At 35.0% G+C, this 25676-nt stretch overlaps 1 protein-coding gene and 1 long non-coding RNA gene across 2 annotated transcripts in view; one reads left to right on the top strand and one right to left on the bottom strand.

Moving 5' to 3' along the window:
- Positions 1–25676, top strand: part of LOC127869009 (probable ATP-dependent RNA helicase DDX46) — a 93820-nt gene that overhangs the window by 25752 nt on the left and 42392 nt on the right. The window contains exons 6-10 of the mRNA XM_052411258.1: positions 203–319; positions 1101–1166; positions 7415–7511; positions 8795–8915; positions 9649–9824. Of these exons, the coding sequence (XP_052267218.1) occupies positions 203–319; positions 1101–1166; positions 7415–7511; positions 8795–8915; positions 9649–9824 (577 nt within the window). The remainder of the gene's footprint in view (positions 1–202; positions 320–1100; positions 1167–7414; positions 7512–8794; positions 8916–9648; positions 9825–25676) is intronic.
- On the bottom strand, positions 19444–24744 carry LOC127869020 (uncharacterized). The gene is made up of 2 exons (XR_008044368.1): positions 24373–24744; positions 19444–20018 (listed from the first exon to the last, which is right to left on the bottom strand). It is a non-coding gene; the product is annotated as an uncharacterized LOC127869020 (long non-coding RNA).

Genomic DNA, 25676 nt, shown 5'->3' with positions numbered 1-25676 from the left:
ATAATAATAATCATCATCATTGTAAAAAGATAGGATCAATAGAATATTCTGTAAGTCTCGCTCTACCATGTTTCTGAGCCTCATTTGATAAACTTGATCTTGATCCTTAACCATCATACTATTCTCTGACTCTTTGGATGAAAGAAGGCTGATATACATGTACCTGTAGAACTTTTATCAGTGACCTTTGACCTTTTTTTAGAGCACCATTGGGGCTACTAAGGGCAAGGTCACCATGATCACGGCAGTTGCTAAGAAGAAGGTGGACCCCACTGTGGAGAAAGGAGAGTTGATGTTGAATAACACTGATCTCATGGAGGCAAGTATTTAACATGTCCTCACAAAATATTTGAGCCTCTCAAAAAAACTGACCATTATGCATTTGCCTGAAGTATTGTCACAGATTAGCATGTGTAGTACACTCAAGGTTATCAGGGAAGACACTTTCCGCCTCGACTGGATTAACGTATGGAAGAGACTTCCTTTAAACATTAAAGCGGAAAGTGTTGACCCTGATTAGCCTATGCTAACCTTAATGCTAATCTCGGCAATACTTTATGCAAATGCATCAAGTTTTCCAAGAGTGTGACTTATTTCTGCTGCATATTCTGTGCACAGCAAAAAGGGGCTTATGAACAGTGCAGTAGAGCCACATCTTTCAAAAGTATATCATATGCTTTATTGTGCAAGCGAAGCGTCAGCCCAGCCTGAGCATCAGCACGTTCTGGTTAGGGGCTACCCTGTCCCCTAATGAGACCATGAAACCATGCAAGAATTTGCAGCAGACAGTTGTTGTTCTGATTAGACTGCGCAATTGCGCAGGCAAATATTTGCAGTGCAGGAAAAAGGATCAAATCATAAAGTTCTTAAAGGTAAAAATGAAGAGTGTCATAAATACTTGTGTTCATATCTGTGATTCGTACATTTTATTCCTATGTTCAAATACTGGGATTGTTATATTTATACTTAATTTAACTTCTGTAGGATGTATGATATATATTTGTGTGCACATCTTTAGGTTGTACATTTTATTGTTTTGTTCATATCTGCCAATTGTGTGCGTTATTCTTGTGTTCATATCAGTGGGTGGAATATTTCAGTATTCATCAGAGGAGGAAGAGGAAGGCTTGGACTCAGCCATGGCAAACATGAACAAGAAGAAAAAGGTACTATATGAACTGCAAAATGGGTTTTCTAATCATTCAAAAATAAGGAAAGGATGAAACTAAAAAAAAATTCTTGTTTAGATATAGTATTATCCTCTAGCCTTTATTTTTAAGGCAACTGACACGGGGGGCCTTTAGCAGGCCATTTAGGCAATCAAGTCTGTTTGCTTGAATTTGTAATTAGTCCCCTACCGGTTTCACCGGAGGGGTCTTATGGTTTTGTGTCCGTCCGTCTGTCCGTCACACATTTCTGGATCCTGCGATAACTTTAAAAGTTCTGAAAATTTTTTCAAGAAACTTGGAACATGGATAGATGGCAATATGGACATAATGCATGTCATTTCATTTCGTTCCTATGTCAAAAATTCTGGTTGCTATGGCAACAAATTGACTAGAAATACTGCTGAAAATGGTGGTTTTTCTGGATCCTGCGATAACTTTTAAAGTTCTTAATATTTTTTCATGAAACTTGAAACATGGATAGATGGCAATATGGACATTATGCACGTCATTTCATTTTGTTCCGAGGTAAAAAATTCTGGTTGCTATGGCAACAAATAGACTAGACATACTGCTGAAAATAGTGGTTTTCTGGATCCTGCGATAACTTTTTAAGTTTTTAATATTTTTTCATTTAACTTGAAACATGGATAGATGGCAATATGGACATTATGCACGTCATTTCATTTCGTTCCTAAATAAAAAAATTTGGTTGCTATGGCAACATATATATATATATAAAAAAATCTGGAATTTCTGACAATGGTGGAGCCGGTAGGGGACTTATATTGCTTGACAATAGTCTTGTTGAATAATATTCCTAAAATTAGTGTTGCACTGATTTTGCTCTTATAAACATTTGCTCTGTGCGCATAATGTTATCAATGAAACAGCTCTCACTGCAGCATAGTTACATTACTTCTGTGATAGCAAATCTCATATGTCACTATGGACTTTTCACTCACAAATCAGGTACACCCATTCAAGTTGGTGTATTAATAATCAAAGCTATTTTAACTTCGTATGAATGTTGCACAATTTGCAGTTATTCCTTTCCATATGCTTACAAATTTTGCCCCCCTTGACCATGAACATAGGATCCGCATTTACTTTTCGAAATCTGTGTTTAGGTTTCGAAAAATGCTCATAACTTCTATGTCGCTTCAGATGTAAACTTCATATTTGGTATGCATGTGTATATGGACAAGGCCTTTCCATACGCACACAAATTTTTACCCCCTTGACCTTGACCTTAGGGTCCGCGTTTAGGTTTCGAAATCTATGTTTAGGTTTCGAAAAATGCTCGTAACTTCTATCAAAGCGTTTTTCGGGGGCATATGTCTTCCTATGGAGACAGCTCTTGTTTTAAATTATGGTACTAATTGTTTCTTATAAAACATATTAACAATTGAATGTCAATTCCATTTGTATATGGATACCTAATAACCATGTCTGCGTTGCATATAAAGCCAAAATTGATGCTTTCTATAGTTGAATGTCATAAAAATTTAATTCTGAGGACACTTTCAGTAAACGTAATGTATTGTTTCGCTGTCTTAGCTGTATTTTGGCGTTACAAATGTGTGGATATTTTGTCATATACGCCATGTAACTATAATCATTTTTAGCTCATCTATTTTTTGAAAAAAAATTATGAGCTATTGTCATCACCTTGGCGTCGGCGTTGGCGTTGGCGTTGGCGTTGGCGTTGGCGTTGGCGTCGGCGTCCGGTTAAGTTTTGCGTTTAGGTCCACTTTTCTCAGAAAGTATCAATGCTATTGCATTCAAACTTGGTACACTTACTTACTATCATGAGGGGACTAGGCAGGCAAAGTTAGATAACTCTGGCGTGCATTTTGACAGAATTATGTGCCCTTTTTGTACTTAAAAAATTGCAAATTTTGGTTAAGTTTTGCGTTTAGTTCCACTTTTCTCAGTAAGTATCAATGCTATTGCATTCAAACTTGGTACACTTACTTACTATCATGAGGGGACTGGGCAGGCAAAGTTAGATAACTCTGGCATGCATTTTGACAGAATTATGTGCCCTTTTTATACTTAGAAAATTGACAATTTTGGTTAAGTTTTGTGTTTAGGTCCATTTTATTCCTTAAGCATCAAAGCTATTGCTTTCATACTTGCAACACTTACTAACTATCATAAGGGGACTGTGCAGGCAAAGTAATGTAACTCTGACTGGCATTTTGACAGAATTATGTGCCCTTTTTATACTTAGAAAATTGAAAATTTGATTAAGTTTTGTGTTTAGGTCCACTTTATTCCTACAGTATCAAAGCTATTGCTTTCATACTTGCAAGATTTATGAACTATCATAAGGGGACGGTGCAGGCAAAGTTATGTAACTCTGACTGGCATTTGGACGGAATTATGGGCCCTTTATACTTAGAAAATTGAAAATTTGGTTAAGATTTATGTTTTGGTCACTTTACCCCTAAAGTATCATAGATATTGCTTTCATACTTGGAACACTCACAAACTATCATAAGGGTACAGTAAAAGGACAAGTTGCATAACTCTGGTTGTCATTGTTACGGAATTATGGCCCTTTTTTGACTTAGTAACTTTTAATATATGGTTAAATTTTGTGTTTCGATCCACTCGAAGTATCAAGGCTATTGCTTTCAAACTTCAAATACTTACATGCTATCATGAGGTTACTGTACCTGGCAACTTGAATTTTACTTTGACCTTTGAATGACCTTGACTCTCAAGGTCAAATTATTAAATTTTGCTAAAATTGCCATAACTTCTTTATTTATGATTAGATTTGATTGATACTTTGATGAAACTACTCTTACCTGACATACCACAATAGACTTCACCCAAACCATCCCCCGTGCCCTCCCCCCCCCTCCCCCCCCCTCCCCCCCCCCCTAATTTTTTTTTTTTTTTTTTTTTTTTTATAAGATCATCTCACAAATGACCACCACACCCTCACACTATACCCCCACCCCACCCCCCCCACCCCCCCCCCCCCCCCAAATTTTTTTTTTGATTTTTTTTTTTTTTTTTTTTTTTTTAAGATCATCTCACAAATTATCACCACACCCTCACACTATACCCCCCCCCCCCCCCCCCCCGATTTTTTTTTTTTTTTTTTTTTTTTCGCTTTTTTGGAAGATAATGTAATAAATGTCCACAACCCCACACTATACACCCCTCTTCACTCCACTCCTCCCTCCTTTGTGATTGAAAATGAGAGTCCCTTCACCTTTAAAAAGAAAATAGATGAGCGGTCTGCACCCGCAAGGCGGTGCTCTTGTTTCATTATAATTGACATTTTTGTTCAAATAACCATGTTTCTTTAAATTGTGAATTTAAAGGGACTTTTTCAAAGAAAGGCAAGATGACAATATAAAAAATATTAACATAGATTAAAAAACAAATGTATTATTATAATTTTAAAAAAGCACTCCTGAGTAAGAAAAATGTTAACCAAATATGGGTTCATTTTTGGCTAAGCATTAATTAAGGCCATTAAACTTGTAAAGCATTAATAATGCTTTTCATTGATGATTGGGAAGAAAATTTATAACTAATATAGGGTTTAAAAGACACTGTTCCTATCAGCATCCTCCATGGTCCAATAGTTGCAACATAAGGTCCCTGTTTCTAATCCTGTTTAAGGCAAGATGTTTTTAATTCCGCATTTTTTTCTTGGTATTATAACTACTTTGAAGTGAATTGTTTATGGTTTGGTAAAATTAAGATTTTTAAAAATAATTACCATAGATTCCAGTGCTTTCCACAGGATTTTTTCAGACGCCCCAGGGCCGTTAGGGGGTGGGTATGGAAGGGCTGTTTCGGATTACAAATTGAATAATGCTCATTTGAGAATAAAACAAAACATTAACAGTTAATTAATTGCGTAAATAATTCAACGATAATTTGTTAAAGCGCATTATGTGTCGAATAAATGTTTTGCCCATATTATGCATGAAATGCACAATATCCACAAGGATTTCACCCGTTTGACATCATCAGTCTTCTAAGTAAGTGGCCGAGATTTCATTGTGGAAGTGTACACCGTAGGGACCGATGAGTGTGTTAGATAACAAAGCCAACAAACTGCCAAAAATCACACACTCATGAAAATTACGTCACTGGTAGTCTGCATGATCTTACTGCAGTTACAGGTATGACTGCTTACAAGTGTTGTCGCTCATTCAAAGCTACGCTCTCATTGGCCAATATCGATTTTCCTTTACAACGACGATCTGCCTGTAGGAGGGCTTTAGGTGGGTTAAGAGATACTTGACGTAATTGACAGAGGATCATAAATCAGCTCTCACAATTTTTGGCGAAGTCGATATTGCTTTGATCTTAAGAATGCCTAGTTGCAGTTAATGAAAATACACACTGATTGATATATATTAAAATTTCAAGCGCCCTGCAGACTCTGATTTCTAATTACAAGCGCCCCGGCGAGGGACGTAAAATGGCCTGTGGAAAGCTCTGGATTCAAAAAAGAATGTATACTTTATGTTACAGCAAGCCAAGTACCACTCCTGACTAAGAAAAATGCAAAGATATTGGTTCATTAAATTATAATCATCTCTTGACATGGGTAAATAAATAAAGTGTTAGTAAGGCTTTTCCTCTATTATTTGGAAAATACGTCAAGTACTTAAGGGTTATGTTTCACTCTTAAGTCCAGAAGGCTGTGTATCATAGTGGTAGAGCATAAGCTTTTGCTTCCAGAGGTCTTAGGTACCAATTCCTTGTAAGGCAATATTTTTATTCAACTTGTTTTCTTGCTATTATGACAAAGTTTAGACTATTTGAAACGCTATATATTTGTTAGTGTACATATTTAATGACAAAGTACCATAATCTGTGAAAAAGTCCCTTTAAAGTATTTCAAATAATGTAAAGTTTTAAGTAATAACATTAAAGACATTTTTTTAAATATGAAAAATCTGTGGAGACCTTTTAAGCTTTATTAAGTAGATATAGTAATATGATATCGGTGGAAGAAGAAAAAACACAACTGTAACTAAAACTACTCTATTGTAAGTAAGCTTGAATACCCCCTCACATAAAAGTTCTAGCCCTTAGAAAAGAAAGCAAAGCCATGTGATGATAGGGATAATTCATTTTGTATTCTTACTAATAAAACATTAGACAAACTTACAAACAGAAAATCTGCCTGTTCATTATAATGGAAACCGTTGAATAAATCACAGTGTGCTTAGCCTTCATTGTAGAAGCTACCTGATATTTGTATACAATTGATTAGGATCTCAAAGGTTAAAAGAGCTCAGAAAAAACAGCAAACCATAATGGGTAATGACCTTTGATGCAGGACTAAGACAAACCTATTAAGAGCACTTAGAAACGCAACCTTTTGAGCTAGACCAGAAATCCTGTTCAGGCTGTTGAGGTCATTGGGATATTGACAATCTTTTTCCATACTGTAATTTTGACTACAATTTTAACATTTTAAGATCATTTTTATGCTGTATGAAAACTGGTGAGACATGAACATCTGCTGATAATTGTTTAATGCATGTCATTGTACTACGCCATTGTTGGGATGTAAAAAGAACGCCACTAAAAAATGATTGAAAGGTAAGTAAACTAAAAAAACTGTCATATTTCATAATTTACTTTAGGGGAAAAATAAATGGGGACAGCAGGATCCGTAAACTAAGTTATTGTACAAAAAAGTCCTTACATACACTAGTTTTTATCCCCCGCCATAGGCGGAGGGATATTGTTTTGGCGTTGTCCGTCCGTCCGTCTGTCCGTCTTTCCGTCTGTCCAGAGCCATATCTTGGAAATGCTTTGGCGGATTTCATTGAAACTTGGTATGAGTATGTATATTGATAAGAGGATGATGCACGCCAAATGGCATTGTACACCATAAGTTATTAACAGAGTTATGGCCCTTTGTATCTTAAAAAAAGTTTTTTTGCGTTTCCTGAGCCATATCTTAGAAGTGCTTTGGGGGATTTAATTGAAAATTGGTATGAGTAAATATATAGATAAGAGGATGATGCATGCCAAAATGGCATTGTACACCATCTGCTAATAACGGAGTTATGGCCCTTTGTATCTTGAAAAAATGCTTTTTTGAGTGTCCAATATAATACTTTTGTGTCCAAAAGCATATTGGCGGGGGATATCAACTCAACGAATTTGCTTGTTATTTTTAAATACCACTGGTGTGTTATTGCCCATGTTCTTAAAATGCATAATATTATAAAAAATATTTCATTATATAGGAACTCGTGTCCACAGACCACAGCAAGGTGTACTATGCTCCATTCAGGAAAAACTTCTATGTGGAAATTCCGGAGCTGGCCAGACTTACACCAGAAGGTACGCGTTAGCTTTAGCGGAAGTATCAAATACTTCTTTTTGCAATAATGTAGTATTTGTTGGTATTTTAAGGACAGTTGATTGAGGTTGATTGTTGTGTGGATGAATTTCACAACATTTTGACTCACCAGGACACAACATGCTCTTCCTGAGCTTTTGTGTTTGCCTTTTTCTGTCCTATGTTTTCCAAGTTGTCAATATTTGCCTTGTGAACACTCTAGTGGCCACATTTATTCTTCGATCTTCCTGAAGCTTGATCAGAACATTTGTCTTATTAATATCTTGGTCAAGTTCAAAACTATGTGATAAAAGACTATGTCATTAGGTCAAATTAAAGAGAAAGCTTGTGAACACTCTCATTATCCAGTCTTAATTAAACTTCATGTCCAAATAAAATATAAGCCAAGATCAAAATTGGTTTCACTTGTGGTATAAAACTGGGTAATTGGGTAAACATTTTTTAGATCTTAAACACTTTAGAGGCCCTATTGCCTAATCTTCATGAAACGACCCAGTACAGTGACATCTTGGCCGAGTTTGAAACTGAGTGACACAGGGTTGAAAACTAGGTTATAAGTCAATATTAAAGAAAAAGCTTCTGGACAGGCTTCATAAAACTTGACCCAATTATATATCAGGCAAGTACAAAACTGGGTTGAGTGGGGTAATATTAGGTCAGAAGGTATTTTTTTTTATATTCTAGATTTATTTATTGCCCAATCTTCATAAAACTTGGCTAGAGCTTTTGTCACAACAATATCTCATTTGTTTGTAATTATTTCTCTGACAATTGAGATATGGTTCCTGTCGGTTCCTGTTTGTTACAAAACATGGTTGCAATGAGGCAGAGTGTTTTTCCATATGTGGCTTAAGTAAAAGCATTTGAACACTCAAAATGTCACTATTATACCCACTCATCATGAAACTTGATCACAGCAATTATCAAATGTCTACATCTGAGCTGAGATTGTTGGCTTTATTAAAAAAAGTCAGCAAGTTGTTGGGGAAATTGTCCTTTTTAGTCTTTTGTGTAACCTTCTTCTACAATTAAGTTCCTTGGGGTCTCAAGTGAAAGCCTTTACAGCCATTAGCTCTCTTGTTTAATAAAATGCTGCATAACACCAACTCTAAGCATTTATTGATAAAAACTGCCACAATGCCTTAGAATGGTAAATGCAAACCATTAGGGGTTAAAACCTACGTGTATTTGAGCGCTAGCCAAACACATAAAAATAATTTTTCTCCATTACAGCATTTAGTATACAAGAATGGTTGTTTTACAGAGACTGAACAGATGAGGGAAGATTTGGAAGGAATAAAGGTGCGAGGGAAAAACTGCCCAAAACCGGTTCGAGAGTGGGCGGAAGTTGGTGTCAGTAAAAAAGTGCTTGAATGTTTGAAAAAGTTAGTAGTTTTTAATGCTTTCAATTTTTATGTAGTGCATAGATTTGTTGAATTTGTTTGAATAACTCAATATGATCCCTATTTTGGAATTACTGCATCAGATAAAATGCATGGATCTGAAGCACTTGTTGTTTAACTAATGTCTTACGTAATGCACTTTTATTCGATATCTTGAACTTTATAATATTGCATGCCAACATTAATTATAACCATTAAAAATCAGTCATACATCTACCTGCTCAGACATCTGGGGTATAAAAATGGTTCGAACATTTGACATTTTGTGTTTGTGTACTTCATAAGTCGGGTCAAAATTACAAAGACAATTGGATAATCAGCATCAGTAAAATTGCCAATTTGCGTCAGTTAAGAGACTCATTTGGTGAATGCAGTTGTGTAAATTGTTGTCCCAGAATAGCCTGATTACGCAAATGCATTAAACCCCCTTTTCACAGAGCAAGGCCCATATCAACAGATATGCCTAGTTTCAAGACCTTTTGTGTTGTAAATCAACAAGTTTTCTATACAAAAATAACTTCTACAGCCATTACTGTGTCTATGCTGGGATCTACCTCAAATTTCTTTTTCATTAACAATTTCACAAGTCAAGACTTTAATTTTAATCAATTTTAGGAGAAAACATATGTCAGCTCATGCCTGCATTTTTATTGTAAATGCTTGACATTCATTAAATTACACTCATGGGTTTTAATGAACATATATTCCTTTACAGAAACAATTTTGATAAGCCAACACCAATTCAAGCTCAGGCCATCCCAGCCATCATGTCAGGCCGAGACCTGATAGGTATTGCCAAGACTGGCAGTGGTAAAACCCTGGCCTTCCTGCTGCCAATGTTCAGGCACATCCTTGATCAGCCAGAGCTGGACGAAGAAGACGGGCCTATAGGTAGGTTTAGGTGTTCATGATCAATATGATTTAACCCTTTACCACTTAGTTACGTTTTTTTACGCATTTGTAGGCCATTTGAAAGTAAAATTTAATAATTAAAGACCTTTTTTGCTAGATTCAAGTTTTAAAGGCTTCATTTCCAACCCTAAGATACTGATGAGCAGCAAACAGCCGATGAGCAGAAAACAGCCTAAGACCTGAACAGACTGTGAGTTACTCGCAAGCTGTTCTGGTTTAATGCTGTTTGCACATAGCCATTTTCACTGTGCATCTGAGAGGGAAAAGGTTAAGTGATGACTCAAATATTGGTTTCTGTGACAGAACTTGTGATTTATGTCATATTAGGCAAATTTCTGTAGTGGTTTTTTTAAATCAAGATAAATTGCATCACGGGCATAGAGTATAAACATTTTTAGCTCACCTGATTGCTCAGGTGAGCTTTTGTGACCGGTCTTTGTCCGTCGTACATCCGTCCGTCCGTTAACATTTGTTAGTAAACATTCTAGAGGCCACATTTATTGTCCGATCTTCGTGAAACTTAGTCAGAAGCTTCGTCCCAATGAATTATCGGTCCAGTTTGAAACTGGGTCGTGCCGGGTCAAAAACTAGGTCACTAGGTCAAAAAAAAGAAAAAACTTGTAAACACTGTTGAAGTCACATTTTATACCCAATCTTCATGTAACTTTGTCAAAATGTTTGTCTTAATGATATGTTGGTTGAGTTCAAAAGTGGTTCCGGTCTGTTGAAAAACATGGCCGCCAGTGGGCGGGGCAGTTTTCCTTTTTTGGCTCTAGAGAAACCTTGTAAACACTCTGAAAGTCACAATTTTTGCCCAATCATCACGAAAGTTGGTCAAAACATTGGTTCAATTGATTTCTCGGACGAGTTGGAAAATGGTCCAGATCGGTGAAAAAACATGGCCGCCAGTGGGTGGGGCATTTTTTTCTATATTTATATAGTGAAAACATGTTAACACTCTAGAAGTCACATTTTTGGCCCAATTTTCATGAAATTTTGTCAGAACTTTTGTTTCCTAGATACGTGAGTTAAGTTTGAAAATGGTTCCAGTCTGTTGAAAAACATGGTTGCCAGGGGGACGTGGCAGTTTTCCTTTGATTTATATAGTAAAAAGGCTTGCAAGCAATCATGAATTAAGGTCATATAACATGTGAGACAACTCTTCTAAATATTGCATTAAAGAATACAGTAGTTACGCCCCTTTGATTATTAATGTTTTCATAATACACTGCAACGCCGATGTATCGCGGACCGTTATATCGCGCTGTCCAATATATCGCGCTTTGGCTATGGCTCCCAAAAATCCGACAAGCATAATCACTAAATGTCATGTTTTAATCTGAGAATTCGCTAACTTGAGCAAAAAAAACCGGTTCTTGCAAGTATTAACACCCTATATGTCACGGCTTACTATGGCACGCAGTGAAGCGTGAAAAACAGTCGATAAGTGACAGTGTTGTGTACACACGGCTGGGGTTGTTTTTAACACTTAACAAATAACCAATAAGTGTCATTTCAAAGGTAATTATGGCAGTTTACTGGTATATAAATCGTTTAATTTCGGTACTGGTCATGAATTTCTTTGTTCTAATAAAAAGCGCGCGAAAATTGGCGTGGGTGTATTTATTTGTAAATAAAAGTTTCGTTACGGGTACAACATTGAGATAATTTAATTTCCATAAAAAGTTTCGTTGTAAATTTCAACTAAACTACCGCGGTATCTCGCGAATTATGTGGCATTGACATTTCCTCTTAATAAAATATCATTCAAACACGCTGTATCGTTACCGTTACGCTGTTTCAGTTCCTTCATTAGGACTATTTATAAGGGTAAATTCGAATCTATGCACAATTATATTTTAGACTTTTTTTTAAGGCAAGAATTTTTTTTTAACTGTTTCGCGAGCGATCGTTCAAGAAAATGAAAACAATAATTTACATTTTGGTTTTTATGATAAATACAGATACGTATGTAGTTATTAAAAATGTTTATTGTAGAATTGGTTTGCAATTATTACTATAAAAATATGTAGCATCGCCGTATATAAAATGAAAACATTGGGGAAATTTGACAAATTAACCGCAATACAATTTAGTTAGACATTTCTCGAATTATATCGCGCGCCGGATATATCGCGCTCGCGATCTTTGGATCCCAACAACCGCGATATATCGGCGTTGCAGTGTAATACAGTGTAGTTGTCCCCTTGAACTTAGGGTCCGCGTTTAGGTTTTGAAATCTGCGTTTAGGTTTCAAAAAATGCTCATAACTTCTATGTCCCTTGAGATATAACCTTCATATTTGGTATGCCTGTCAGAGCTCGACATTAACTTTTGAAGCCACTTGTCCGGTCGGCCAAGTAGACCAAAATTTCACTTGTCCTGACCAAAAAGCAACTTGTCTTGACCATTATATCTTATTCGGCTCAGTACTTTGCAAATGCAAAATAATGAAATAATGTATAATGCTCAAATCATAAAGACTTAAATCGTTCAAAATACATGTTAACATAATATTAGGCAATTTCTTTACAAAAAGAACTGATTAGAATAACAGGAAAACTCGAGATTACTGATTTTTAAACATTATACAAAGCCATAATACCTGACAAAAACATGTGTTTTGCCACCATAAAGCAGAAAATGTTCAAAGTGATGTATATGTACAGTACTGAACTGATATTTTAAACAACATTAAAACAACTAACTGACCAAATGTTCCCTGAACTACGTTAATTGTCTGTAAGATCGGTGTGTACCGGTGTCGTTAAATGCATATTCTTTACAAGGGAGAATATTCTTGTTATCTTGACATAGAAAAATGTTAAGGGTTGCTTCCCTTGTGAACAGACGGTGTAAGCCTTGTGAACAGTACGGTGTAGTATCACATGGAACTAACCGGATATTTTGCGATTTGTCGTTTGAACGTAAACAAAATAGAATCAAAAAAGTTTTGTGGTAACTCCACAGAAATAACAGATTTTAAGGCATTTTTTTAAGTTATTAAATTATAACGACCACTTGTCCCATCGGACTAGCAAATTCTAGCTAATTTGGTTGTCCAAGACTGTCAGACTACCGTTAATGTCAAGCCCTGCATGTGTATATGGACAAGGGGAAATCTGCGTTTTATGTTCCTTGAGATATAACCTTCATATTTGGTATGCATGTGTATATGGACAAGGCCTTTCCATACGCACAAATTTTTTAAACAACCATTAAACTAAATTAAGATTCACATCGTTCATGCATGATATACACTCTGGCGAATTCTACTGTACAGACATTTTCGATTTCAGAATTAAATATCTCGCTTATTTCGCATTTTTCGACACATGTTCTTCCTAAGTTATATTTTAAATTATTTTGAAATGTATGACCTTGTTCACACTCTAGAGGTCACATTTATTTTTCGATCATCATGAAACTTGGTCTGATAATTTGTCCCAATGATATCTTGGATGAGTTCGAAAATGGTTTTTGTTGCTTTAAAAACATGGCCACCAGGGGCGGGGAATTTTTCCTTATATGGCTATATATGGCTTAAGTAAAACTTTGTTAACACTATAGAGGCCACATTTATTGTCCAATCTTCATGAAATTTGATCAGAAGGTCTCAATGATATCTTGGATGAGTTCGAAAATAATTATGTTTGCTTGAAAAACATGGCTTCCAATGGGGCGGGGCATTTTTCCTTATACGGCTATAGTAAAATCTGGTTAACTCTCTAGTTTTATTTAATTCATTTGCCCAATCTTCATGAAATTCGGTCAGAACTTTTGTGTCCTGTGTAGTAGAGTTTGGTTTTATTATGTCAGTATTATGTACCATTTACTGTTTTATTTGATTTTTCATAACACAGAATTTTCATAATTAACAACTGTTTTAATCATTATTAGGTATGATAAGCCTATCAACTAAGAGAAAGCTGAAATGAAGACAACATGTACACAATTTTGCAGTATCTATCTCCATTGTTTAACCTGCTGAGTCATATTTCCCAATCTATTTTTAGTTCTGCTCTAGAATTTGTTAGGCCCAAAATATTGATCATTGCAGTGTGTAACTATTTACCACTCAGCCTATTGACCCTCTCACTGTGCTGTATGCCAGATGTTAATATCAGTGGTCAGTAATAAACCCTGGTTGAACTGTTTGATATATTTTATTTCACAGTGCGAGTATTTAATGCATGTTTTTAACAATTAACAAAAAAATATGTAATTTAAATGGGAACTTCATATCTAGGGCTGTAACGATACATTCGAATATTCAAAGTACTCGAATATGGCTGTAGACGAATCATATTCATTATTCGCCACCTCCTGAACCGAATATTTGACGAATACAAACAATGCGGTTTAGATTTGAAAGTTTACTGATCTTATCTTTCCTTACAATTGAAGGTTCATACAATAAATCCACTATATTTAAATTTTCTTCTCCTTGTTCCGGCGTTTTTCATCATGTTTACCCCACCCACTATGTTAAACAGTGAGATTATCAACAGAAATGGCGGGCACCGGTTGAATATTTACGACATTGAATTGAAAAATCTTTCGATGGTTGTTTAATGTTTATTTAGGTAAATACAAGTGATTTGATGCTCAAACATATACACAAAGGATTATCAGATGGAATTTCTTTTTTGTTTATCTTTACGACAATGATTGTGCAACTTATCAACAAACATGGAGCCCAGCAAAGGGAATGCTATCGATATCGTTGACCCGCCTGCCAAATACACGTTGTTTGTCTGGCGCTACTTTGGTTTCCTTAATTTTTCTACTGAATGATTTTTTGGTACTTGTCATGTTTTCAAAGTTTAGGCAGTCCTAGTCAATGTTTTGTTATTTCAATGTGTAATATTTCATATTTTCAGTATGCAATGATACTCAATCAAATTGACAAATACTCATAGTTTCATACTATATAATGTCATGTCAAGTTGTCAGTATTACTTTTGTTCATTGAAATTCATATTCGCGAATAAATATTTGTTTTCGCCACTCTGTATTCGTGATACGTATCGTATTCGTCACCTGGTTCACGTTACAGCCCTATTCATATCAAAACAAGATTCCATAATGATGCACCCTATATAATCATATTAAAGATATGTTAGCAAATATCAAATGGATAGTCTATGAAAACAATAAAGAAATAATTTGAATTATAAGTTTCTGGAGATAAAACACAAATTCAGAATAATCTTCAAAATCAAGATTTACCTTTTTTTTTTGCGGAGTTCATTTATCAAGATTAATCATTTTCAGGCTGTATTTAAACGATGTCAGAAAATTGAAAATAAAAATGGAAATGATACACAATATTAATGAAATGAAATATAAAATTGATACATTTTCATATTTCTAAATTGTTTAGTGTAAAACAGCCTACTGTTGAATAATATGTTTATAAACTGATTCAAGTAAACGGCAATACCTTTACTTAATTGAATTACAACCAGTCAGCAGTGTAATCCTGACCGGAAATAAACGATTGCGGAATAAATATTTCCGCATTACTTAAGTGCTCACAAAGTTACATAACTCGTAACAATCCCGTGACTAGTTCACTTGCGTAAGTAAACGAGACTGCACTACCACACCTGGATACGACATTTGAGTTCAAAAATGGTTTGGATCTTTAAAAAAAACATGGCCGCCAGGGGGGGTCTTTTTCCTTATATTTATATTGTAAAAGCTTGTGAACACTCTAGAAGTCAAATTTTTTACTTAATCATCATAAAATTTTGTCAAAACCTTAGTTATGTGGATGTCTCGGACGAGTTTGAAAATGGTCGTGATAAGTGGAAAAACATGGGCAGCAGGCAGTGGGGCAGTTTTCTTTATATGTATATTGTGAAAACATGTGAACAGTCTAGAAGACATTATCTTCATGAAATTTGGACATATCTTGGAAGAGTTCAAAAATGGTTCAGCTCTGTTAAAAAACATGGCCGCCAGGGGGCCATTTGTTGTTCATTCTTCATGAAACTTGGTTAGAACATTTGTTTCATTGATATATTGGGCTGCAAAGAACAGGTCATTTCTTTTTATCTCAGGTGAGCGACTTTGGGCCTTTCAGGCCCTCTTGTGTTAAATAAATCAAAGCGGCGCAGTAGGCGGCATTGTGTTTCTGACAAATACATTGTGGTAAAAGGTCAAGGTCATCCTTTACGGTCTACGGTAAAAAATACAAATTTAAGAGAAGTAATAAGCTTTAAAAAGGGAGATAATTATTCAATATTGAACATAGCCACTTTATATATTTGGCATGCATGTGTATCTCATGGAGCTGCACATTTTGAGTGGTCAATCACAGTCACGGTAGTGGCTTTTAATTATTTGCTACAAAAAATAGAGATTTGTTACAGACAATTATTTTCAATGGAAGTAATTTATATAATTATAAATCTCATATTATATACTTCCTAACCAATAATTGAAGTTCTTTTCACAGTTACTGTACAGATTTATTATTTTGATTTTTTTTATAACTCACATGATTGATTTGTCAAATTTTTTTTAATGATATAATTATAATTTCTTTGATGTTCATTACATACCTGTGGACTTATGTCCATAGATACATGATCAACTCTGTCTATGATCTCTTTTAAACCACAGGCCTTGGTTGTTAATGATGTCTGACATGGTCATAATTGACTGTGAGACCCCCCCCCCCCCCCCCCCCCGGTTGGATTTGACAAAATTCAAGGGAATTAATAAGCTTTAAAGGGAGATGATTTCTATACCTGCAAAATGATAAATAGCAATTTTATTTCAAAGCAGCGCAATAGGGGGCATTGTGTTTTTGACGAACACATCTCTTGATATAATTATCATTTCTTACCTGTTCCAATTTGTGAATGCTAGTTTTCATTAAATACCAGTGGACTTATGTCCATACATACATGATGAACTCTGGCTATGATCTCTTTGGTAAACCACAGGCCTTGGTTGTCAGTGATGTCTGACTTGGTCATTTTTGACTGTCTACAGACCTCCCCCCCCCCCACGGTTGGATTGGACAAAATCCAAGGGAAGTTATAAAGCTTTAAAGGGAGATGATGTCTATAAATAGAAATTTTATTTCAAAGTGGCGCAGTAGGGGGCATTGTGTTTCTTACAAACACATCTCTTGTTGGGTCACTAGGTCAAAGGTCAAGGTCACTGTGACCTCTAAAAATAAAAATTCTGACAAGCTTTCGCAGCCGAGCGTGGCACCCATTATGAGGTGCTCTTGTTTTATTGTCGTGTTAGCATTAAAATTTGCAAGCGTGTTTCCAAAATTCGGTTTAAGAAGTTAATAATCCTTATTTCAGAATCAAAGGAAACAGTTACAGTTGTGCGTAATTAATTCAACGATAATTTGTTCAAAAGCATCAAACGAATGCTCCCATGTAACAACGCTATTCCGTATAATAGACTTTTTAGAATGCTATTTTTAAGTAAAAATTTACTTTTACTAAACACCGCTTTGCTTCTTTTACCTTGATATAATTATTTCGGATTGCTTTTCTGGACGAAATGTGAATGAATTTTTGTATAATTTTCGTAACGGTATGATGAAAATTGTATCGCAATACAATATGCGGATTGCTATATATACCGATATATTGTTGCAGCACTACCTATCTATAGAACTATTTCAAAAACATTGTTGACCTTTAAAAAATGAGATTCTTATTGAAATAATTCTAATTCATATTAACACTGTTGGAATGCTTAACTTACTGCTACATTTGTCAGTTGTTTCACTTTTATTGGTTAATGCTGGTAGTAAGATTCATTCAAAATGATTGAACAGTACTGTTTGAAGGATATAGGAGACCATTTTGTTCACCTAAGCAATAGCCCTAATTTCATGCTGGTTCTCTTTAAAGTCCTGTCACCAATTGTATTAAAATGTATTCTCTTTATTCTATCCTAAAGATAGCCAGTGTATAAGAGAGATCCAGTGTTATACAGTTAGTGGCTGGGGAATATTATTTGTATTAAAAGAACATCACTAAACAGTGTGTTTTTTCGTTCGAATTCGAGGCCGGCAAACGTATTTTTCCCAAATAGGACCTACAAATTTACAATTTAAGGTTTCAAAAAAAAATTTTTTTTTTAGACCTTAACATTTAGATCATCTCCCATCCAGCTCTATAAGTTGAATCTTTCTGAATATAATATTAAAAACACTTTTATTCAAAATTTTGAAGCATTTGTTATCAAACGATTTTAGTCAAAATGCCTCGATGTTTCCCAATCCAAAAAGACCCGCCTCTTAGTGAAAAAAGCACTGCTAAAAGGATTACAAGTATATCACCTGCAAATTTATGTGCATGTTATGAACAAAGCACAGGTTTGCTTTCCCCACCACGACTGGGGATATGGGCAGGGGGTTATATTTGCCTTTGTTTATTTTTCTGTCTTATTCAGACTTTGTTGTACATGTATGCATAATATTCTTGAAGATTTTAATTCAAAGCTGATTCAGGCCCTTCAAATGTCAAGATCAACAACTGTAAAAGGTGATAACATGCTTCTATTTAGAAAACATAGTCAAGGTATGGACTGTCTTAAGGATTGTACATTGGAAAAAGTTTTGTGTTGGATTTGTTTTCTTAGAAAGTTGAATCCAAACATTCTATTAAAGCATTCATACTGTTTGAAACCCATACAATGTCCTCAGACTTTCATCAAAATTTTAGGGATTTTCTAGGATTCAATCAACCACAAAATAAACTGGGTTCAATCAACCATAAAAATAAAATGTTCAATCTAAGTTAATGACCAAAGTTTTATATCAGACAATTTAGAAATATCCACAAATTTTTATTAGAACAAATGTGCCAAATTTAATGTAAGCACAAAATTATGTGTAATCAAAGTCAAATGAATTCACAGTATCAAACTATCTGGTACATCAATAAAATTGTCTAGTAACTGCTCATACAATTTAGTTCCTGGTTAACTGTTCTCCCTTTCGTAATGGATTCTATTCCGCCAGAGATGCTGCAAACTGAAACCATCCAATCTATTCCTCAATATGCTGGCAGCTATCAAATGCTCTCCTGCAATAGGATCAAGTTTAATGACCGGATTGAAAAGGTTGTGTATGTATACTAGGCCTTCATAAGAGACTATATACATTATGTTAAGTCTATAGTTATGCAAATTGTATGTTGCCTGTTCACATAAAAGTTTGCATTTAATCTTTATTTTTGTTGCTAAGTTATGTATTTATTTGGTAAATGCTTTGAAAATTCAACAATGTTTACTTGAAGAAGTTTAACCTACAACACAAAACCTTAATTGTGATGTCAGGAAAAAATGTGCAAGAATAAAACCAGATGTAGTAAACTTAGGGAATTGTTTGTCCCCAGCATCTATAGATGCCATGAGGCAAACATTGATTGGCCTGTCAGTTGTTTCATTCTTATACTTGTACGGATGATGTCCTTAAAACAATGAACACACCCAAATCATTAAGCCCCATTTTGACCTTGACATTGACCTACTTTTGACTTATTCTAATGTTCCAATGATCCAATACTATCATGGCTTCTAACAGGCATATGCGTTTATTGAACACAGCATCTTGTGTTTTTTATAACGTTTTGCTTTATTTATAGAATAAAAATAAATACATGTTTCACTATTAACAAGAAACTAGTGCACTGTTAGCACAGTAACAGAGTCCACAAATGTCACAGTTTTGATTGGTCGGCTGGCGATCATTTGGTCTCGCATATCAGTCCGTCCAGTTTTTAAAACACCTTTAATGGTCCCCGGCAAACTCTGGCTACGTAATGCCCGAGGACTGAGAGTTCTTCGTTGTAAAGAAGTATCGCTGTTTGTTCTACTTCCAATGCTGGGAATCTCAATTCTGGAGTCAGTTTCCAAAACTTTTTTATGGTGTTCACTATTATTATGCATTGAAACCTCTGTATTTTCGGAGTCATTTTGTTGTGCTTCTTTCTCAACATCTTTAGAAATTATCACAATCTGTGTGTGGTTAATGTGCATGCTATGGAACCCATTGCTCTGACCATTCTCACAGGAGACTTTCTGCATTAGAAGCTTTGCCTCTTCTGTTGTTGTTTCAGTCTCTATGTCTGGGGAGAAAGGGAGTGATTTCCCCTTGAACCCAGCCGAAATGCTTGACGAACAACCCTGAAAATACACAATTTAGGATTCATTGTCCACTAGCATTTAAATATTGCTTTTAATTTCTTTAAAAAAAACAAAAAAAACATTAACCATTCTTTCAAATTGATATCACACAAATGCTGATGATTTTTTATGCCCCCGGATCGAAAGATCGGGGTAAATTGTTTTTTGTCTGTCTGTCTGTCTGTCTGTCTGTCTGTCTGTCTGTCTGTCTGTCTGTCTGTCTGTCTGTCTGTCTGTCTGTCTGTCTGTCTGTCTGTCTGTCTGTCTGTCTGTCTGTCTGTCTGTCTGTCTGTCTGTCTGTCTGTCTGTCTGTCTGTCTGTCTGTCTGTCTGTCTGTCTGTCTGTCTGTCTGTCTGTCTGTCTGTCTGTCTGTCTGTCTGTCTGTCTTTCTGTCTTTCTGTCTGTCTGTCTGTCTGTCTGTCTGTCTGTCTGTCTGTCTGTCTGTCTGTCTGTCTGTCTGTCTGTCTGTCTGTCTGTCTGTCTGTCTGTCTGTCTGTCTGTCTGTCTGTCTGTCTGTCTGTCATTCATTGTGTGTGTCCCAAAACTTTAACCTTGGTTAAAGTTTTGCAATAACTTTTGCATTATTGAAGATAGCAACTTGATATTTGGCATGCATGTGTATCTCATGGAGCTGCACATTTTGAGTGGTGAAAGGTCAAGGTCATCCTTCAAGGTCAAAGGTCAAATATATGGCTTCAAAGTGGCGCAATAGGGGACATTGTGTTTCTGACAAACACATCTCTTGTTCTTTATGTCCTCCACCACTTTAGTGGGGGACATATGGTTTTTGCCCTGTCTGTTGGTTTGTTGCTTTGTTTGATTGTTTGTGCAATGGAAACTTCATATTTGGCACGCATGTGTATCTCATGGAGCTGCACATTTTGAGTGGTGAAAGGTCAAGGTCATCCTTCAAGGTCAAAGGTCAAATATATGGGGACATAGTGTTTCACAAACAAATCGCTTGTTTCAACATGTAACAAACATGGAATAATCTATACAGTGAAATGTATTTGATAATTTAACTGCAGATAATAGGGAGTAATATTGAAGAACACATCTAAATTGAGTAGAATGGAATTAAGCAGATAAGTTATATCAATTAAAATCTGTTATTTTCATTAATATGAAGATTAATAATAATCATTTTTTTAGGCCCTACCGGTTTCACAGGAGGGGACTTATGGTTTGCGCTCCGTCTGTCAGCCAGTCTTTCACACTTTTTTGGATGCTACGATAACTTTAAAAGTTCTTAATATTTTTTCATGAAACTTGGAACATGGATAGATGTCAATATGGACATTATGCACGTCATTTCATTTTGTTCCTACGTCAAAAATTCTGGTTGCTATGGCAACAAATAGACTAGAAATACTGCTGAAATGGTGGTTTTCTGGATCCTGTGACAACTTTTTAAGTTTTTAATATTTTTTCATGAAACTTGAAACATGGATAGATGGCAATATGGACATTATGAACGTCATTTCATTTTGTTCCTACGTCAACAATTCTGGTTGCTATGGCAACAAATATATATTTTTTTTTAATCTGAAAATGGTGGAATTTCTGACAATGGTGAAGCCGGTAGGGGACTTATATTGCTTGACAATAGTCTTGTTGCATTTATTTTCATTAGTGTGTAGATTTTAAACAATCACTTAATTGTTGCTATTGTGTAGACTTCCTTCCAAGAGGTTTTACTTTGAATTTATGGCTTAGTGACGAAAAATTGTATTTGCTTTGGATGCTTATTGGACTGACTAATCAATTGTCCCTATCAACAATTGATCGGTTAGAAAGTAGTCATTTGGACAGTCCAAAGGAACTATCTGCTTGTGATTGATTTTGCTATATTGTTAGGTAGAGGAATTGTCAAGCTGACTCAATAAGGCTATTCCCATCATGAAGTTGTTTTCATGTATGTCATAATGCTATATTTCAAACTCTTGCACTGAAGTCTTAAACTGTTATAGTACATTCACCCAAAAGGTGTCTGTGTTAACAGGGCTTTCCACAGGCCGAGGCGCTTGATTTTCGAAATCAGAGTTTCGGGGCGCCTGAAATATTCCGATCAGTGTATTTTTTAGTGAAAGAAAGTTGAGATTGTAAAATAAATCAAAGGTTTCTCCATCAGTGTATCAATATTCTCTGTTTTAAAAGAGCACTTGGTACCTACTTTCACAAGTAATCACCATAAACACCACACGGGGTAATGGATAATCCACTGATAAGAGAATAGCATGACGGGCGTATAGATTATTCTAGCCACATTACACAGTCATTTAAATGCTGACAAGGATGTATCAGGTAACTTTCCAGTCGTCAAACTGTGATGTTCATAGTCCAATAGGTTACGCGAATGCTTATGAGGGCGGGGTTAACTATCGACCATTATTTTTGATTGATGTCGGGCACGATGTAAAAGTTTATCGCAGCTTGATTAGCAAGAATTTGTACCATTTACGTAATAAAAAAGTACATTAAAGACGGTTTTGGGCTTCATCATCACACCTTTTTACTGTAAACAAGTGTTACCTATGACTCATAATTAATACAAGAAATTAATTGCAAGAGGTAAAGAAATAATTACTTGTAGCAAGTAAGTTGTGCAAATAACTCCCGGTTATTATGCGATAACAATTTAATTCCAGTACACATATATTTCATCATGTCCATTTATAACGTTTTTCTGGCATTTCTTCGACACGTAATGTGTTAACAAATTTTCGTTTAATTAATTACGCACACTTGTAAATTTTTGTTTGATAATCGATACTTAGAAGACTGATGACGGCAACCGGTCGTAATCCTCGTGAATTTCATGCATAATTCCGTCAAAACATTTATTCTACTTAAGTGTTTAAACAAATTATCGTTGAATTCATAACGCAACTGTTAATATTTATTAAAATCTCAAATGGGAATAATTAAATTTGTAAATTAAATTTGTAATCAGAAACCCTTTCCCGTAAGTCGACGTTAACGCGTTTTTAATCCAAAACACACTTCCGAATGTAAATGTTACCGCAACGTTAAAATATTCTTGCTTCAAATTAGTAGTGCAAATTTATTTTGTGTCGAATCTTTTTCTCAATTAAAAAGAGCGCGAAAATTATGCAGCACGAACAACGTCGCGTGTATCGTTTTAACAAGCGCACAACACATCAGAGGATTGACGCATGTTTAGAGGCAATATTTCATCAAATCTATAAATAGTCACTTAAAATTTATTTGATACTATAGAAAAATGGCAAGGTTTGTTCAAAAGAAATAATTGAGAGATTTTATCGTAAATATTTACCAGAAAGTGATTTATAAAAACGGAATAAACAGGATTATCCCATAATAAATAGAAACTTGAATAGTAGTAAGTATGCAGTAATAGAGTCGGGTTGAAACGGATGTATTGGAGAATCGTTTGAGTCAGGATTTTACTGTCAGTAAGGGAAAGTTTTAAAACAATAAAACAATATAAAAAAGTATATATATTTTTAAATGACAGGAGGATTTTCTTGAAGAGTCATAGCGCACCAAATGACGTCTTTCGACACTGTTATTCTTTGAGTTAAAACGCACCACAGAACGTTAATTGACACGTTAAATTTTAAAAAAATCAACGTTGGGAGGGGATACCCCTCCCGAACCACCCCTATCGGCCCTTGGGCGCCTGACAAAAATCCTGTGGAAAGCACTGTGTATAATGCAATTTAAAATTGTGAACATATTTCATAATAGTAATATTAAGATAAAAATTCTACTTTACGTACATATTAAGAAGGAAAATAATCAATAAAAAGATTTCTGTTCCAAGCAATAATACAAAATTAAAAATAGTTGTGGTTGCTCAAAGAAAAATTGCATACAAGACCGATTTTGTTGTCTTGCAAATGGTACATGTGTATAATTTTAACTGTTTAACTTATGTGTTGGCCTATTTATTTGTTATTGATTTCTAAAAAACGCTACAATACCTGCTCATTTTGCAATACCGCTAACTGACTGGTTGGATGACATTGTTGAATGATAATTGATTTTTAAAGGTTTTCTTAATTGCCAACCATTGATAGAATTCCGGTGTGTTGCCAGTCGGGAATCGTAAAAAAGAACTTGTTTTATTGATACTGAGGCATAGGCAAAGTATTGTTTTATAATTATATCTACAAGAATGCTATTGCATGTTTAAGACTGAACTTTTTTATTTAGCACCCACAATATGTTTGATTCATGAAAAGGTGTTGCAATAAACAAAATTAATGTTGATTCAAGACATGTTAGGTGCAAACGTGTACTGAACCAATACCATTCATTAACAAATATTGATTTCAATGTTATTTTGTTGCTTGAGATATGAACTTACCATAAATAGGATATTCCAGGAAAAGGAGCACATTCATGCACTTAATTGCTGTCCAAACAGAATCACTTGATGTGTTATCTCAGGATATCAATTTATTTTAATTTACAAATAATTGTCCGCCTTAAAGTCTTACAAAAGTTATAGTGTGTGTTGTAAGACATATATTATACATTTCTTGTTAAGTGCTTTCTGTGTAATTAAAATCTGTACATGCCACACATTTGATACAAAAAATCTGGAAGAGGTGTCAGTATTATATAGTTTATGTATTTCTTATAACACTGCACATATTCATCAATTAGAATTTGAGATTTCTGCATTAAGTTATTTATTCCATTAACATAGTAGGCCAGTTTTGATTGGTTTGGTTTGTTTGTGAGATGGCCAAGGAATGTGAGTATCTTGAAATCAGATAATGGTAAAAGGATGGAGTCATGATGGAGGCCTTATGACGTAAATACGATGCTCGATGTTTGCTCAGTGGAAGATTTCGTGAAGAGGAAGAGAGAGTAACGCTCAGTGGGGTGCAGTGACGACCGTGAAGATGTGATAACATGATAGGCTATCACCTTATGTCAGGCTTTATCAATGCACTGTACTTGTATGATATTGTTTTAAGAAATTGTGTCTATATTTGGTAGCCAGATTCTCAATGACTCGGCACTTTTCTAAACTGAGTTGGTCAACATTTTTGTTTTTGCAGGATGTAACATTTAATGTTTTCAGAATTGTCATTATTTGTTGTTGCCTATTGTCACAAAGTAGGAAGATCAGAAGCAAAGCAGTGTTGACAGAACAATCCCCACAACCTATTTTTGAACCCTGAGTTAGAAGATACATTTGCATTAGGTTGCAATTGCAATTTCACGATGCACATGCTTTTTTATTTATCAAATTAATATAAATGATAAAAATAACCTTTTACATAATCATTGTTAGAAGGAATATATTCATAATTTTGCAATCAAGTGATGAATTTGTTCCTTACTTAGGAATGTATTGCTTTGTATGCAATTTTGGAACATTCCTACTACTTTAAATTCATATTTTTTTACATGAAATTTTGTGGATTCTTGTAATATGGAATTTTCTTTAAATCTTAAATTTGTAATGTCTGATATAACCCTTTACCACTTAGATACATATTTTTACGCATTTGTAGTCCCTCAGAAAGTAAAATTTTATTAACAACCTTTCTGACTTAATCTAAGTTTTGAAGGTTTCATTTCCAACCTTAGATGCTAATGAGCAGCAAACAGCATAAAACCTAAACAGACTGCGAGTTAAACACAGCCTGTTCTGGT

This window comes from Dreissena polymorpha, chromosome 2 (assembly GCF_020536995.1).
Source record: "Dreissena polymorpha isolate Duluth1 chromosome 2, UMN_Dpol_1.0, whole genome shotgun sequence".
NCBI classification, from domain to species: Eukaryota; Metazoa; Mollusca; class Bivalvia; order Myida; family Dreissenidae; genus Dreissena; species Dreissena polymorpha.
This window is presented reverse-complemented; position numbering and strand designations above follow the sequence as displayed.